A 19,074-nucleotide genomic window follows, 5' to 3' on the forward strand; every position below is an offset into this window, starting at 1 on the left:
CAGCATTCGTTTTGGTGGCCTACGTTAAGCTGGTAGATGTAAAAATTCGACTTTTAAACGTTCTAGGACCCTTCGAGGAAAACCGCTTCCGTTCAAGGTGTTTCAAGCGATGGCCTTTCATTTGAGATAGAGAGAATATACTCCACGAAAATTGGTGGTGTGCGCTTTAAGAAGTAAGAAGTATGGACTTGGAGTGTCAATACTTTCAGTTTACACAGAGTAAACATGAAATAGACACTAAATTTCAGTTTAGATTATGGCGGTGGTAACTTTGGAGATATTATCGCGCAAAAAAAAGACAAAGGAAAGCTTTAAGAACTTATTAAACGTGCCCGTATTGCATTTCCAAGCCTGATTTCAAAATGTTTATGCATTCGCTTCATGAACATCACTTAGCGCAAGGTGATAATCATCAGGGATCAATTAAGGCAGCGATGGAAAAGGTATAACTGGGTAGTGGTCGAAGAATTTGTTTCTTACCCGAATGAATTCCTGGTCTTCGATGCCATCCGCTGGTTTCAGGCAGTGTTCGTAGTCGCGTAATATTCTTCTATATGCAACCCTGAATTTTGGTTCACGGAATTTGGCATCGATTTTTTCTTCTATCAGCTTCTTAGCAGCTCCACCTGAAAAAAGAGAGGCAATTATGTAAACTGCTTGTTTTGTATAGTATGCCAAATACAAGGCTAGCCAATGCAGACTCACGAACGAAATTCACAGCGTTCACCCTGCTTGACTGCGGTTTTCCCCAATACAAATTAAATGCACTCACGACCGTTGTGCATATTGGACGGCGGGGGTCTCTAAAATAAGGCGGTATCTCCGATACAAATAAAATGCATTATTGGGAAACATTTTATGGCTGATGGTTCAAGTAGGCTTCAAAAGATGCGCATGCCATTCTATTTGGTACTCAAATACACGTGACATTGGACTTTTCTAAGACTGAATTGATGTTGTTTAGCCGGCGAAAGACATAGACCCTTCCTTTAGGGCATTCGGGGAACTTGCAGTCTCACACCGATGGCGTGCGTCCTGCTTATTTCATGTTTCATGTTGTGGCGTCTGCGTAGGCGTTTCTGTCGGCGTTTCTCAAAGCGCGCAGTCTACCACGGAAAGCAACAGCTGTTGGGAGTCTCTTGTACTGGAAGCAATAAAGACATGCTTCTCCGCAATGTATATTTTAGGCCAACTATCAAATACACGCTATACAAATGTAGCGGGAATGTCCAAGGGCACAAAACAAACAATCAGCATGTTAAGGCCACGTGTTTTAACGACAAGTCTGCAACAAGCTTTTTCTTAGCACTTTCAAGCTGGAAACCCCATCGTCAATTTTTTTCGAGTTGAGCTCCCTCAAGCCACCGACTTCCGAGTAGTGGAACGGCGCTTTTCCGTGTCTGCACGTGTTATAAAGAATGCCATGGGGGATAAACCGATTTACAGTGCGGAGATATAATAACCAGCAAAATAGCAAATTAAATGCATCGTTCCAAACTGTTGGATATGGTTGTCCGCGTTCACTACTGACGCGACGTGAGTTCTGTTATATTGTTCTCTGATGGTTTTAGTGAGCGAGCGACGACAACAAAGTTAACATACCCGGCCAGTCGCTTGTGTGTTCAAGAGGAGGATGCCAATTTTCAGTCTGCGTCAATCTAACCAGTAAATACCTGTTGCCTCTGCTCGACATCCGCTGTGGGGGCTGTCTGGCTAAAACGTTGCGTTGTTGAGCGGAAAGACATGGGCTTAGATCCCGGCTGAAGCGGCCTTTTTTTCTGATTAATTAAGGGGAAATATGAAAGCTCTCATGTGTTGAGACTTCGGTGCAATTTAGAGATAGATATCCAGGTGGCCGAAATTAACCTACAGTACCCCACTACGGTGCACCTCAAAGCCGTAAAGGCCAAAATTGTGAATTTTTGGACTCTGGTGATGTTATCGATATTTCCTGAAGGATTAAGGGCGCCGATGGTGGAAAGAGTTCGTGCGACTGGTTTCGTGACAAGGTACTGCATCAGCGCTCAGCCGGAGCATCTGTCTTCATAAAACTGAAATTTAATGTGTCCAATCGTAAAAACGCAATTTTCCAGCTGGTATGGAAGATATTTAACCAAGGAAATTCCGCAAATTTTTCATACATACACAGTCTGTATAACCACGGCACACTACAAAGCCTGCTTTAAAATAGAGGCAATACAAAAATATTTACCACTTTTTAATGCAACTCTAGGCCCATGGCTGCTGCTTATGCAGCTGTGACGTGAAATTACCGTCTTTGCTTTGCCTATAGTTTAGGTTCTTGTTGCTGTTACGAAACATCAGCAAATGGGCAAAAACGCCTTCTAAAAAACTAGGCTCGATTGAGTTGGCTGACGTAAATTCAATGTCACCTTGAAGTACTCAACTCTTAAAACAAAGTTGATAGATTACAGGTACAGTGGAATCGGCGTAGTTTACTAAGAAATTATGCATTTGCTTCATCCAGATATTTGCGGCAGCTTTACAGTCGATGTGCTAAAGTAATGTTTAAGCGTTGCATTTTATTTTTTCATTTTCATTTTATTTCCTTTTCGTTTTGTCTCAAACTTACGTTTTCCCTGGCGAAAAATGGCCAGAAATACGCCCAACAGGACGCAAAAAATGCAGGCGGCTTTTATTTGTTCGTCGGTTGTGCAGAGAGTACCTGCAGGAGGTTTATACGACCAAGCCGGATCTCAGTTTCTCCCTCAGGATTGCCCTGTCTTTAAATGCATGAGTTTTTCGCCCTTCCTCAAAGCCTCCTCCCTCAACAAACCCACATCCGATGCATTCTACTCCTTTCCTGACCAGTTACCGGCTTCTTTCAACTTTATTCCGTGCAGGGAAGAGGTCCCTTGACCGACAGGCAATTATCATGGGATAGAAGCTTTATTTTTACTACTTGTTCTTCCGGGCATACAGCTGTCACGAATGCCACGAAGTAGCTGAGGAAATTTAGAAGAAGCAAAGCAATCTTTCTGCATGTTTATTTTATGCTAGCACTTTTACCTGTTGTATCCCCGAATTTGAACTAAATGTTTTTAGAAGCTTACGTACAGCCCTCCAAATGTTTAGCAATATCACGGGAGCGATGACCTATCGGCTTGTCAGCGCCTTATCAGGGTGTCTAGCGACGAAATAGGCGAGAGTAAGCGCACACGCTAAAATTCCGGGCCATCTCCAGTAACGTAAAACCTGGGCAGGGGCGAATAGTGCGCACAACAATATACAAAATTTTGTGAGTGCACAACAATATACACAAAAAAAATTCGTTCTGAATGGGTAAAGCTTGTACAATTCATCCTCTAAAACGGAACAGTTCACGGTCAGTTCAGGGTGTCAAGAGGCTCTAAGGTATTTCTAAAAAAACGCGTTAAACTTTTTACCTCATCACAGAAAGAATTTCAGACGTTCCAGGTCTTGGTTTTTAGGGTACACATGAAGACGTAACACAACCTTGTTTAATTTCAGAGAACAGGAATTTCGTTCAACACTAAGCTCTATTCTAACCCTAAAAGACGTTTTACCCAGAAAAACTGAAGGAAATCAATATTCATCTTCAAACTTGCGCTTGACGACTTCAGCCGTGACGAAATGGAGGGACGAGGAAAAAAATTAGCAGTGGCTCAGCTCGGCTATGCCAGGATTTATGTAGCGTGAGCTAAGTTTCAGCTGGTTACTCTTAGGTTTTCTGGTTTCCCAGGATTAGCTGATTATCATGCTCACTGCTGCTAAAACGATTTCCAATCCAATCCAATCCAGTCCAATCCAGTCCAGTTACTGCTCCTTCCGCATGAGCAGCCCGGCTCTCCAGGAGCCACGCGAAGCGGCTATCAAGCGGTTCCGGCGCAGTGACAGATTTGGCTACTGCGCAACGGAGCCGACAGCTGGGCACGCGCCGGCTCCAGTGCGTCAGCCGCGGCTATGACGTCACTCCTCTGGAATGCGCAGACTGGCGAATGCGGACACCCAATTCTCTACACACCCGTACTACAATTGGATTCAATTTCCAATACAATCCAATTTAATCCAATTGAATCCAATCCAAATTCAAGCCAAGCCAAGCCAAATCCAATCCAGTCTCATGCTCTTCGCGCTTGCGCAGTACGGCCCTTCACGGCCCACGTGAAACTGCTCAACCTCAGCCAGTGTAGCTTACGCTACAAAACAGTTTCAGCAAACGCCAGGGCATCCCGGACTAAGGACGCCCCCCACTGGGCGCGTGCCCTAACAGCAGCACCAGCGCTCGTGAAATATACATTTATTCCTCCTCCTCCCTTCGCTGAGGGATCTCCGCTAGGGGGCCGAGCGATGCAAATGCATTCTACGTCGGCTCCGCAATTTATCGACCGTGTGGTTTTATAACTGCTCCACCGAGGTAAATCACCTCCGTATCCGATCCGTGAACTTTTCCGCTCTCACGGGATAGCAGTTTTATGTTCCTGTGCCTCTCCAAACGCCACCGGCGAGTTATCTTCTTGGACGCGCCAGCATTCCGCCGCTAAGCCTCGCCAGGAGATCGGCTCACCGGGCGAGCCAGCGCGGGGCGACGCGCGGCTGCCGGCAGCTCCCCTTCTACCTCCAGCAACATGAGTACCGTTCAAGTTCCCGGTGAGTCCATTTCTCCCGAAGAGTATCACAATGGTGTGGGTTGGATGGACTGCTTTCGCCGGCGAAGCCAAAAAGCTCTTCTTTAGCTAAACCTAGCAGCTGAGAACAAAGGAAAACATGGCGCCGGCACCGCAGCTGTTGGCGGGAAGGGCCCAGGCGACGTTCCGTCATCACTCATCCGACAGCGCCAACGAGTTCGAAAGGCCCCAGAGCTTCCTCCTACTGACATAAAAGTAGTAATGCGCCCTAAGAATAATCTTGACTTGAACAAGACCAGCCAGGCGACGCTCTTCGATAGCATCTGTACCACAGCTGGCATCCCTCGTGAGACGGCGGCAGAAGACACTTTACGTATCAACACTCTCCGCAACGTGCTTGTGGTGAGCACCCCAAGCATTGCCAGAGCGAAGATGTACGACAGCATCACGCAGATTACGATCGGCACCTCTGTTCATGGAATCAGTGCGTATATCGCACCCCCCGAAGGCACGGCGAAAGGCGTCATTCATAACGTTCCGGACACAGACGCTGAGGAGACCATAACTAGAAGCTTGGTGAACTCCCGCAACCCAACTATCCTACAGGCACGTCGCCTAGGCACCACGCACTCGGTGATTATAGCCTTCGATCATGGTGAAGTGCCCTACTTCGTCTATTACCGAGGGACCGAGTACAAGGGCTATCTGCATAAAAAACGTCACGAAATATGCGAGCGTTGTGGACAGTATGGGCATCGGGTCGACGTGTGTCCCAAACCCTGTGGCTACGTGCCGGAACAGTGTTTCAGGTGTGGTACGCGTAACCCTGGACCGGGACATCCCTGTGAACCTCGGGGCGCCATATGTGGCCAAGGACACAAAACAGGAGACCGAGAGTGCAAACAGAAATATCGCACTCCCTACTTAGTGCAGCGCAGAAGATGGGATCGCGAACTATCTCACCGCCGCCGGTCCCAAGAACGTGCCACGACATCGAGAAGCATCCTTCGTACTGGTTGCAGAGACCGATCGCAGTCGTACCCCCGGCTTCCTCCCGTGCAATCGTCAGCTCGTCAATCCCGGTCACGTGAACGCCGTCACCAGACCACGGGATCGTCCCAGGAGACGGCACCACACAGCCAGGCCCTACAACAGACTGGGGCTTCCCCAGCCCATCCCGGAAGATCTCCTTCACGGAACCGCCGTCCTCCGACCAGTGGCAAGAGCCAAGATCGTGCAGGCAAGATCCCGAGCCGTCGTGAAACGTCTCGAGAAGGAGACGTCAGACGTCGAAGCCCAACTCCCCGGTTCCAGAAAGTGGCGGGCACCTCGTACCTGGACACGAGCTCCACAACGGCGACCTCACCTCAGGTAAGCTGGGCAGAGACTGTCTCCCCGTCTAATATCAGGCAACACACGCTAGACAAACAACAAACGGAAATTGCTGAAATGAAACAAATGATCGAACTATTAATGGAAGAAAACGCGAAACTACGGCAACAGATTGCCTCTTTCACCAAAACCAACCAAACGTGGGAGACTGAAATAATGGACATTAGTACAGAGCAAACACACAAACGTGATGAGCAAGGCGACATACCCACAAACACATCCCCAGCGGGAGCTACACAGGAAATAGACAGCGACACAGATACCTCTCCAACGAAACGCCGACGGGGGAGCCGCACCCGCTCACTCATTGACGAAAGAGCACAGATACTTCAAACTAAACTGGATCAATCAGTAGATTCCAAGCTTGAGCAACTAGAAACAAAGCTTGACGGCCAAATTAAGACTGACTTCGCAGACGTGAAGACCATGATTAAAGAACTTACAGACTATATAAGCAAACAATTTGAGAAGTACGAACATCGCCTGAGTGAACTGGAGACCAACCAACGACTCTCCGCTTCATCCTCAGGGGGAGGTCCACTGAAACACAAGCCCTACACTCGTCCGGCAGCGGAATCAACACGCAACATTCATAATGAAAATGCGACGACGGCAATCACTCATACCAACTAGCAATGGCCAACAAAACCAGGACACCCTCGGAGCCCCTCCGAATCTGGCAATGGAACTGTCGCAGTTACTCTAATAAACGGCATTTATTACATCAGCACATACTCAATCTTACTCAGAACCAACGGCCGGACGTCCTAGCTCTTCAGGAAACCCACGGAATTGCTAAACTTCCTGGTTACAGCGCGTACACCCCGCAAGCCATTGAGATCCCGCAGCTGACTCTTCTGGTCCGCCGGAACATCCCAACGGAAGTACATGACACTGGCATTACTGGTCCAGAACACCAGCTATTAGAAATTATTCTAACGAGGGGTAAGCGGCGATGCAGTGTATTTGTTCTCAATCTATATAGCAGCCCTCGGGAGAACCACTCTTTCTCCCGCCTCCTCAAAGTTGCCGCAACAAAAGCGGGTAAAGAGAGCCCGTTAGTGGTGGTGGGGGATTTTAACGCTCCACACACCGCCTGGGGCTACCGTAAAGACTCGGCGAAAGGCCAACGGCTTTGGGTGGCGGTGCAGCAAGAACAGTTCACCCTACTTACCGACCCTACACAGCCTACTCGTCTAGGGACTGGTAAATGCAGAGACACGACACCCGATCTCACCTTTCTCAAGAATATCCTACAGCGCACGCATCGCTGGGCCAATTTGCACGTGAATATAAACAGTGACCACTACATACTCCAGACGGAACTCGATGTGATGCCGGGAACTCCCACGGGTGGCCGAGAGCATCGCATTACGAATTGGTACGCCTTCCGGCAGGCCCGCGAGGCATCACCACGATCATTGAGTGACTTAGATACATGGGTGCGTGAACTACACCAGGACGTGCGACAGCACACCACACTGGTTCCAGAGGAAGCCAATATACCAGAGGCGGATGCCCGCCTGGCTGGCCTCTGGGAAGCACTCCGGAGTCTTCGTACCCGATTGAAGTCGCATCCTCGCAATCGTTCGCTTCGTCGAAAGATTACGCAAGTGCAACGAACTCTTGAGGAGCACGCGGCGCGACTCTCAAACCAGCAGTGGTATTCTTTCTGCCAAGAGCTAGCCAATCAGCTCACTACTCGCAAGGCGTGGAACATCTTTCGACACCTCCTCAACGAAAACACCACCAAGACGGCGCAGCGCAATCAAATTGCGAAGCTTATTCACAACAGCAAGACAAATCCACGAGATCTCCTTCGAGCTTTGGCTGAACGATACTTTAATACGTCCCCGCCAATTGATCCGCCTGCATATCAGGGAGCCCCCAACTCTCGGCTCGATGAGCTCTTTACGGCGGCAGAGACTCGGCGGGCCTTAATGGCCCTTAAAACCAGCACGACACCCGGCCCCGACGGCATAACCAACAAACTCCTGCGCAATCTCGACGACCTCTCTATCCAGCAACTAACTCAGCTTTTCAACTATCACTGGACACAGGGCACGCTCCCACAGGAATGGAAAACGGCTCAGACCGCTCTCATTCCTAAACCTGGAAAACCTATTGATCAAGAGAATCTCCGCCCTATCTCAATTACTTCTTGTCTGGGCAAGCTTTTTGAGCATATGGTACTTCATCGACTTGCCACCTACGTGGACGACAACCATCTCATACCGGAGACCATGTATGGATTTAGGAAGGGCAAATCAACTCAGGATGTCCTGTTCCAACTCCATCATGACGTAGTCAAAGGCACCGGAGTGTCACCCCGCGACACAAGAGCTATACTCAGCCTCGACCTTAAAGGGGCGTTTGACAATGTTCACCACGCCGCCATCTACCAAGGACTCACTGACATCAATGTCGGCCTCCGCACCTTCAATTATGTTCAAGCATTTCTCACTGGTCGCACAGTGTGCATAACCTTGGGAGATCTTAGGTCTGACGTTATGTCACTGGGTACTAGGGGAACACCGCAAGGATCTGTGCTATCCCCTTTCTTATTTAACCTAGCTCTGCGAGACATACCTCCAGCACTCGAGCGTATCCCGCAGCTCCGGCACAGCCTCTACGCTGATGATATCACTCTATGGATGGCGGGGGGCTCGGATGGCAGTATCCAGGAGGCGCTTCAGAAGGGCATGCTCGCAATTGAAACTCTGGTAACAGGTAAAGGACTTACGTGCTCGCCCCAAAAATCAGCATTGCTTACCATACATCCTGGACGACGCCAACCTTCGGGATCGCAACTCATCCAAGTATATACAGCCCGAGGGCATCCCATTCCCAGAGTGGCTACACTCCGTATACTTGGTCTGACCATCCAGGCCAACGGGCGTAACACGACTACGATTGAGACCCTGTCACAATTCTCCCAGCAGGTAGGGCGAATGCTTGCCCGGGTGGCCAACCGGCGCCAGGGAATGCCTGAGTCGACACTTCTCCGACTGGTGCGCACATTTATAGATGCGAAATTTGCGTACGCGCTACCCTACCTTGAACTCTCAAAGCTGGAGACACAGAAAGTCGATGCCCTGCTCCGCAAAGCTTATAAGCAGGCCCTTGGACTCCCTCCCACCACTTCCACGGCGTTATTCTCAGCTCTTGGAGCTCACAATACGATTGCTGAAATTACAGAAGCAGTGCGTACAGCGCACATTCAGCGTCTAGCGAAATCTCCTGGTGGTCGCACGCTCCTCACGCGTTTGGGGATCACCATACCGCTAAGAAGCCCTGACGTTCGCTCCTTACCGACAACTGTTCAAGCAGCCATACACGCGACCCCGCTACCTCGCAACATGAACCCGGATCTACATCCAGAGAGAAGGCAAGCACGAGTTCGGCAGCTAACAAAAACACTCCGCCAGAAGTCCAACGTATGGTACACTGACGCTGCGCAGTATGCCCAACGACCCAGCTGCTGCGCGGTCGCCTGCAACTATCCAGAGACAAGCTTCGCGGCCTGCACCATTCCAACGCCGAATATAGCGGCTGCTGAGGAATGCGCCATTGCCCTGGCCGTAGTGCGGATAACGGCCTCCGCAACCCCAGGAACCATCGTCACGGACAGCCAGGACGCCTATCGCACTATATCGAACGGCCTGGGAAGCCCTCACACGCTAGCAGCTTTACGGACGATCCCTGATATGCACCCACTTCCGCAAATAAACCTCATATGGGCACCGGCACATGCTGGGCTGGAGGGCAATGAGGCGGCACACGATTGGGCTTGTGAATGCACGAACCAGGACCCAGTCGATCGACCCGTCTCTCCCGACTTGCACTGCCACCCGCTGCTCACATACAGCGACATTCTTCATTACTACCGCGAAACTCGTCAACAATATCCTAACCCCTCCCGCCAGTTTACCCGACAACAGACTACCACACTCAGACTCATACAAACGAATACATACCCTCACCCCAAACTGTTCAGCCGCATATACCCAGAGACTTATACCGACCAATGTCCAAGATGCAAGATTGATAAAGCCACACTCCCACACATAATCTGGGCTTGCCCGAAGGCACCACCGACTTTCATTAAGAGTCATCACGACTGGGAGACAGCTCTGCGCAGCAACGACCCGGAGATCCAACTGCGGCTGGTCCGCCTGGCTCTGGACGCGCCGGCACCGGTGGCCCGCCCTCACGAGGGCACAGGGGGTGTCGGGGTGTCCGGGACCCGGGGGACTTGGCCGTTCTCACACGGGTCGCTGAGGTGAGGGAGCTTGGCAACATAGGCACCGGCTGAGGCCCACCGCTGAGACTCCAACGCCTTGGCTGCTGGCCCTCCCGCAAGGGGCTCAACAGAATAAAAGTTTTTCTCTCTCTCTCTCTCTCTCGCTCCCTTCGCTGAGCTACCGCACGTTAGCATTGAAGCGATGAGACCGGATGGAGCTATATAGATACGCCTGCAATCGCACAATCATCTTTCTTGGTGGTGCTGTTGGCTGGCGGCCGCCAATCGCAAAAATTGAAGCCGTTCCACCCAATGTAAAAGCTGTGGGAAGTGCAGAGCAGTGACACGCCATAATGGGCTGTAGCGCCGTTATCCGCTCACTGCTGCTGCCACCCAACACATTTAAAATTTCCCGCCTTTGCAGTGCTCGCGCGCCCCCTGCCTGAAACTGCGCCAGCGGGAGTGGGTTGTTTTTGGGCTTGCTTTAATTTCGTATGCTGGAGCTGTTTTTCGTCATTTCGAACACGTAAATTTTTCATGGCGTGGCTGGAGCCTTTCTGCAGCATTTCGAATGCTTCATTCTTTTCTTGCACGCCTGGAGCCTTTCTGCGGCATTTAGAACGCGCCGTTAGAACGCGTCTAGCGCGGCCGCGTTTTTCGATTGCTATCGTAAAATCGAACCCAACGCGCGTTAATTCCTTACTAAATGAACGCGGACGCTGCCGGTTACATACACAAATTTTACCTGAAGTGTATCTGCAGTTTTCTTTGCGCTAAATAATGGGGAGGTGTATGACAAGCGCCAGCGGGTCACGAGCTTTGAACGGCTATGACTATTTAAACCGCGTGGTTTTCGAAACCTCAGCGTGACTCCCTGACCCCGGTACAGAAGGCTCTACTTGGGTCCGTCATCTCGCTGGGCCTCCTGATTCCGGTAGTCGCATCGACCGTTAGCAAGCTAAGACGGCAAGGCGAGCCCATAAAGCTCTTTGCTCCGCGCACGATGCTGCTTGAGGATTCACCGACCGAGCTGACATCGACCGTAACACCCCATTTGCCCATTCGCTCCGATGGTCGACTAGGGATCGGCTCATGTCCTAGAGAGACGCAACAAATCACTACCGTCTGGAAGGGGCCCGTTTCCCCCTTCCCCCGCTCACCCGTCACTCAATAAGAGGCAATCCGTCGTATGGCGGCTACTTCGGGCAAATTCATATCCAAACCCGGTTACTTATGGCTACTGATATCGATGGCAACATTCCGACAAATGCCACAAATGTAAAGAGAGGGCAGATTTAGCAGATATGCCATGGGCCTGCGCGCAGCCGGCTACACCAGCGCGCAGAATCATTCGGGCGGAGCAATGGGAGACCGTGTTACTCAGCTCCGACCCAGCGGATCAAGTCTGTGCCATCCAGCTGGCCGAAGTCGCTGCTAGAGCCCAATGGCTCTTGACCGACGCCTAGGATCACCAGCCTCACCCAATAAAGTTATTTCTCTGTCTCTCTCTCTCTTTGCCACTGATGCCGCCAGCAGTACCGAGCACAGCCGTTGTTGTTAGTTCTGGTTGCAGTATAGTCGCAACTCAGAGAAATACGAAAAATATACGACGGAAGGCAGCCTTCGTGACAAAGGAAGCGCTCACAGACAGCAACACTAAGGGTATCACCCGCTGTATCAAACAACCACACTACAGTGGATGGCCTTGGTACGGAGGCGAATGCGGCTGGCACCGGGTACAACTGCACAGGGTAACCAGACGCAGGCCTGAAAATACCCTCTTTTACGCCCCCATGTGGCGTACGTGAGTGCAATTAGTGCAAATTCTCTATCGGGATGGAAACTGCCCTTGCAGCCCCGCCGATGCGTCAAGCGCGCTCTAGAAGTCACTCCCGCATCGCTTCAATCCAGATAGAAAGAACCCGTGTCAGAGTATTATAAAGAAGATGCCTTCATTACATGGCCTTTTCGATAAGAGGACCCTAGTGGTAATTCTGGTCTTGACAAATTTAAGTCCGAAATTTTGAACTCCTATACCGCTATATAACCAGTCTATTACCGCAGCTTGAGCAACAGCATTCAAAAGTAATATACGCTGCCATTTTCTATTTTCAAGCACATGGGTGCAGCGTCGGTTACCCCAGCTTTGTAATTGCGCAGCTGAAGAAGTTCATAAAAATTGTGTGCTCACCGCTAGATTGCCCATGACAACAACCGGCAAGAATCAGCACCACCGCTGTAGTAAAAAGAAAGATTGCCTTCATTTTGCCTGTACGTCCGACCTGTGCTCCAAAGATGAGCTACAAGTGAAGCCTATTCTGCACTCGTCCGCTCCGACTGTCTCTTTTTTAAATACCGTTTTTGTTGCCCTTTCCGATACCTCTTCCTCAGCAGCAAACCTGCAAGCACATGCGCTGTCCCTACTTGCGCACCAGCTCTTTGCCAATTTTGTTATCGCAATGGCAACGCAGACAGGGGATCCTGTGATAACAACGCACTGCTGCTAGGTAAGCAGGCTTAGCTTTGCTGCTTGTTTTTTTTAGTAAACAGAGCCCGCAGCTGCAATGAACAACGAGTGGTGGCTGAATGCAGCCAGAAGGGATGCCATCCATTTCCATGAAACACGGAAAGATTTATGAATACTAAACCGCGTTTGCATGAATGCGACACGTGGCGCATCGCATCGCATCGCATCTCATAAAATTTTTAGCGTATCGCATCCATGTAAACGGGGCTACTGCGCTAGGAGAGTGCGTTGTATTAATGCGCCAGACAGGGGTGGATTGAGACGCGTAAGTCGACTTTCGAAGTGCATGTAAACGCGAACGCATCGCATTAGGAATTATGTCGACAACAACAGCAAGGCCTGAAAACGGAGCTTTGCATTTACAAACATCATAATCGGGTGTGAGACGCCAAGCAATGCAAGTCGAGAAAAAGAAAACGCGAACCAGCCGCGCCAAGCACCGCAAGCGCCGAAAACGCGGCTTTGCTTTCGACGTGCGACACCGCATGGCGCCACCATCGCACCAGGGGCAACGCGTTACATGTAAAAGCTATAGCGCATCGCATTACTCCTGGTGCGCTAGGAAATGTGACGCACTGCTATTGCATTTTGTAGCATTCATGTAAACGCAGCTTAATATTAGGGGTGGCGAAGGAACACTGTGGAACCGTTTACGTTGCGTATTGCTTATAATTTTCATAAATGTCGCGAGATGTGAACGTAGAGCACTGTAGATTCAAGTGGAAATTTCGGAACCACTGTCGAGGTTGCGCACGAATTAGTAGTTACGCCTTCCTTGGCCATTTTATAGGTTACTAGCGGTAGTACCCGGCGGTGCCCGGGTGGGCCATTGTATTAAGGGCAGCAATGGGTATTTGTTAGTCGAGTTGCCATATTAGGCTACTTCATTTGGAAGTGCTACACACTGGGGACCGCCTGCCTGCTGTCAGTACATGGGCTCCAACTGCAGGCGCGTCGTGGTAATGTGGAACGACTGGCACTCGTGTTTTACTCCAGCTCTGGCTAAACAAATTGCACCAAGCTGGTACGCTCGAGCGAGTGAGTCAGTGAGCGAAAAAGGTTTATTAAGCCGGCAAAGTGGGAGTGGTTCCCATTTTCAGAAATCCATGTAATGAGCGGGCAGCCATCGCTCTGGAGGAAGTTTGTCTGGACATCCAGATCGCTGTTAGTCACCAGGTTCTCCAACAGCTCAATGTTGGGAAAAGTGGATTGAAGAAGGAGGAGCTTGGTTTGCTTGCACTCTTAATATGGTATGAGGAAGAGTGCCAGGTTGCAAACACTACTTGAATTCGACAGGAGATTGCGTTGGGAACACGACCGCTAAGCGAACGCGGGAGAACTCAACTGAATTTTACGTCCAAAAGGATGCAGATTAAAAATCTCGCTGGCCTTCTTATCCGCATGTCAGGACAAAATCCTGAAAGTAGTTTTCGGGCAACTAAATGGGCAGCATTTTCAAGAAAAAACGAATGGGAGATATCAACTGGTTCGGTGGTTATTCACGAATGTGTAAAACTACAGTGTTTTTCCGAAATCCCGCGTGCCTCTATGGGGAGGGCGTCATTGAAAAATGTTGTATAACAGTGTTTAGATACGTGAGTAAGTTGCCTATCTCAACAAAAATCAGTTCGATATCTCAAATGGCGGGCGGTAAAAAAATTAATACCTGAAAAACTATTTTACCACTTTTCACTCTCTCTATGGTAGAATTTTTAAAATTTTCAGAAATGTTGACCTCCAACACCGTAATCAGAATGTGCCCTTGCAATCTGTAGCCGTTTGAAAGTGCAGTTGTGCTAGACGTGTACATAACCTGTTAGGCCTTTTTGGCTCATCAGTCATGTCATTTGTAAAAAAACAATATGGCCCTTTTAGCGGCGTCGCAGGGCGAAATCCTTAAAAACGTTTCTGTGGATTTGTATAAGTAACATAATGTATCAAAAATCAGTTCGATAACTGAATCGGTGAAAGATTTATTTGAGAATCTTTAGGAACACCATTTTATTTCCGGAATACGGGATAACCTCGCTGGTGTAGGTTAGGGCAAAATCCAAAAACGACTTTTCAGATATTCTTAAAGGCTACTTATATCAGCAAAAAGTGCTTCGATATGTGAATGGGTGACCGGGAAAATCGCGAATTCGCGAAATCACAATTTCGCCCTTTTCCTCGGTTATGAGTGCAATTTCTGAAAAACCTCCCTTAGTGAGCACCTACTCAATGGCGCAAATAAACTCGTGAAATTTGAAGTCTCTTGATCTAACGGTTTTGGCTGGGCGTTGATGATTCAGTCAGTCAGTCAGTCAGTCAGTCAGTCAGTCAGTCAGTCAGTCAGTCAGTCAGTCAGTCGGGCACTTCTTTTTATAGGTATAAATAACAGAGGCCCCGGCGTAGTTGCTTTGATTCTCATGGCTAAAGTGACCTAACGGAAATTCAATGGTGTTATAATGGTGTTATAAAGCATACGCCCCACATATTCAGCAGGGATGGGTTGTGCATGCATTCTATGGTGTTTTAAGCAGTACGGAGGAAAGAGGCCCCCTCAGGGTGGTATCGCACTTTGAAGTAGGATCCAAGGTGCTGAGATCGCGTACCTAATTAATACCGCCCGGCAACTTGGTATCGCCCATGGGGTATAGCGTGCTCACCTGTATTGTGTTTGTTTTCGCGATAGCCGAGATGACTTGAGCGCGAGGAGCGTGAGGAGAGACCGCGGAGTCATCTTTGTAATGGCTGCGCTGTTGTGTTCTCCCGACGAGCGGGCCCAGAGAGCACGTATACAAACGCGTCGGTCACTCAAAAGTAGTTAAAAGAAATGCAGGCATTTGAAGATAATTTCAGTTAGTTCGTTTGGAAGACCAGCGTTGGGGGACTATTGACATCTTAACTAGCGCGATTACCGCCGTGAGAAAGCCCGAAACGGACCGGAGCTGAAAGTCAGTCAAGGGATGAAAAGTATGAAGGGGTCACTACACGTTCTGTCTACCAGGGTGACACAGCTCAAAGCTACTGGGCGAAGGTTTCATTCGCTCAACGTCTGGTCCTGGCGACTCGGCGGTTGGGATGCGTCAATAGATAGGCGATCAGTCTTTGTTAGGCGCTCCATGTGTATACAAAGGAAAGGAATTTTGGTGGGGCGTGGGGCACAATTACAGCAGGCACGGTATGGGCAATACTTTAAGACGAGCCACCCGACAACCGATGGCCAACGCTAGGTTTGCTTTTACTCGGGTGATTTTCATGTATGTTTTTATTGTGTTTTGTGGAATACCTCCGGGTTTCTGTACGAGAGTGAGAAAGGTGGGTAACGGGACTGTTTTGAAACCCACCTAGCTTACAGCAGCCAGAGCAACGCCAGTTTCAGCCCACGTCGGCCAGTGGGTAACGGTTGTCGCTGCTGACCACACGGCACGACATTAGGTCTATTTACGCCCTGCTCTCGGACGCCTGCGTCACCTTCTGCCTATGCTGCACATGAACCTTTGGCGGAAGGGGCTTAACGCAACTGTTTCCAAGCTTCGCAGGGAAGCGTTTTTTACATCAAAGCTGTCTATGGCTGGGATCCAGCAGATCGTCTCCGGTAACAGAGCGATGTAGACAAGAATCGCTTGCGAGCGTAGTGCCACGTTGCGGAGCCCACTCAAATCCCCGGGATCGTAAAACTGCGCGCCACAGTCCCGCCGCATGGAAAAAAATATTATCAAATTAAAGATTCTAGGGCCTTCATATTTTGATACATTATGGAATATATTTCCTTTAAAAAATTTAGTGCTCTTCCACTCTGAGAAAAAGGACGACCAGCAAAGCGGCGGTGCCGAGCCTCAACGTGAGCTTTGGCTATAGGTCGTAGTCCAAGGGGTTCACGAAGCGAAACACGTTTGTTTGCAATTTGCGATTGAGCGTAGTTCCTGGTTAATTAACTGAATGAACTTTTGACGAACTAGAGTTTTGTTCCGTTGGAGAAACATGAGGCTGTCCGTCTTCCTTCCGTGGAATCCAATATGTATTGACAGCGGACGAGAATTACTCAATATTTACAGCTTGAGTGTGAACCATGTAATTTTGAAAACTATATAAAACCCGGCGTTGTGTGTGAGTCGTCTTAGCGGCTAAATGTCATATAATTTCTTTCGGAATAGTTCCAATAAAACAAGCGTTAGAGCCACTTTCTGTAATGGCATTCCCTGCGAAGACTGACGCAACCGGTCATGCGCATCTGCAGCGGCTGTTGTGAAACGCGCCCATGCGCTTTCAGCCAGTTCTTACTCAGCAATGAGCGACGCAACTAGTGGAACAGCGTCGTCTGCCGCTGCTGCTAAACGAGCTGCCTGAACAGCTGCGCCCAAATATAGCATTATGAAGTATCGCAATCGCGATATTTGGGCGCATCTGTTCCGGCAGCTCGTTTAGCAGCAGCGGCAGACGACTCATTTCCGCTAGTTGCGTAGCTCATTGCTCAGTAACAACTGCCTGAGAGCGCGTGGGCGCGTTGCACAATAGCCGCTGCAGATGCGCACGACCGGTTGCGTCAGTCTTCGGAGGGAATACCTTTACAGAAAGTGGCTCTAACGCTTGTTTTATTGGAACTATACCGAAAGAAATTATATGACCATTAGCCGCTGAGACGACTCTCACACAACGCCGGGTTTTATATAGTTTTGAAAGTTACATGGTTCCCAGTGAAGCTTTAAATACTGAGGAATTTTCGTCCGCTGTCAATACATATGGGATTTCGCGGAAGGGAAACGGACAGCCCCATGTCTCTTCACCGGAGCAAAACTCTAGTTCGTCAAAAGTTCATTCAGTTAATTAACCGGGAAGTACGGTATGCTCAATCGCAAATTGCAAACAAACGTGTTTCGCTTCGTGCACCCCTTGGACTATGACCCAGTCAAAGCTCACGTTGAGGCTCGGCACCGCGGCTTTGCTGGTGATCCTTTTTCTCAGAGTGGAAGGGCACTAAAATTTTTTTTCTACACTTCGCTCACAATCACCATCAGCCTAAAAGAAAGTTGGCTTTCCTGCAGGGCGTATTCACTTTGCAGGCGCCATCAGGGAGAACAATAATTCTTCGCTTTAAAAAACACCCTAAGCGGCATTCACAGGACCCACGTGTTCCTTAAGGAGGAAATTTGGAGAGAATTGCCATCCAAGCTACGTGCGCGCCTTCGGTGAAGGTATGAAAGGCAAGTACTCTTCCATGACGGCTGAGGCTTCTGCTAGCCCAAAACGTTAGTATAAAAAATTCGTCAGATTTCATGGTTTCGAATATATAGCGTATGCGGAATTCACGAAAGGGATGTTGAATTGTTTGTCACTGTACGGCTCGTCGAGGACCAAAGTATTTATGAATATCGGTAAAAAGTATCCTCCTTGTGACGAGTTGTCCTTTTTCATCGCCATCCTTGTTTTACTTCGGTCCTGACTACCACGAGCACCCGTGTCCAAGGTAGGACATTCTGCGGCACTGTGGCTAACAGTCACAACAAACTAAAATAATTTTGGGAATACGACTCAAGATGCTCTTTTGGAGGATGCACCCTTCGCTGCAGGCTATTACTTTGTGATCGTGAAGAAGTAAACATACGTTAAAGGAGCACTGACACCAATTTTCGGCGTTAATATTATTCACAGTTCGCTTCCTTTACTCCACATAATACTGGCTGAAATATGAGCGGCCTGCGACGCGAAGAACATAGTCTCATTTATCGCGCCGACGGAGCAGCGCGCGGAGCGGCACTCAGCAAATGGACATCAGCGTGACATCACTCCAGGAGAGGAAAAAGAAGTGACGCGACAGCGCTCGTCAAAAACCCGTGACGTCACTTCACGCACGCGGCCCCACGAGCGGCGAGCGGGTGCAACACCCTCTCAAGCGGGCGCCGGTGACGTCCGCACGAAGCGGTGAGGTCAGGCAGGGAGTCTGCCATATGCGCCGTTCGGGATGAAAGCGCGGGAATTTGAAACAAACGATTTTCAGGCCGTTCAATGGAATTAACTATCGCGCGCTGAAGTATCTGAAGTGCTGTTTCAGGTTGGCCAGACCATTAAGCATCGATAAAAGCAATAAAAGTGTAACATCAAATTTTCGTGTCAGTGCTCCTTTAAGATGGAGTTGTTACATTGAAAACAGGTATGACCATGGCACCCCCTCCCTCCCTGTTTTCTATGATTGATTGGCGCAGGCTTCACATGATTCCAGAGGGAGCTGGCGCGCATTTTATAAACTTCTTTGAAACGCACGTAGGAAGATAACGACTCTGTGCAGCACATTGGTGAAGCGCAGATACTAGAAGGAAAGC

At 49.3% G+C, this 19,074-nt stretch overlaps 1 protein-coding gene across 2 annotated transcripts in view; it reads right to left on the reverse strand.

The window, feature by feature from the left end:
• LOC144159150 (uncharacterized) overlaps positions 1-12,608 on the reverse strand; it is a 37,214-nt gene extending 24,606 nt beyond the window's left edge. Inside the window, exons 1-2 of one of the 2 annotated variants that reach the window (XM_077690456.1) lie at positions 12,437-12,608; positions 481-626 (exon numbers count right to left, since the gene is read on the reverse strand). In XM_077690456.1, the coding sequence (XP_077546582.1) occupies positions 481-626; positions 12,437-12,509 (219 nt within the window). In that variant the 5' untranslated portion in view covers positions 12,510-12,608. The remainder of the gene's footprint in view (positions 1-480; positions 627-12,436) is intronic. The other variant, XM_077690457.1, reaches the window with a different exon arrangement.
• Positions 12,609-19,074: the final 6,466 nt, after the last annotated feature.

Source organism: Haemaphysalis longicornis, unplaced genomic scaffold (genome assembly GCF_048455015.1).
Source record: "Haemaphysalis longicornis isolate Haplotype H1 unplaced genomic scaffold, Haemaphysalis longicornis Haplotype H1 scaffold_10, whole genome shotgun sequence".
Lineage (NCBI taxonomy): Eukaryota > Metazoa > Arthropoda > Arachnida > Ixodida > Ixodidae > Haemaphysalis > Haemaphysalis longicornis.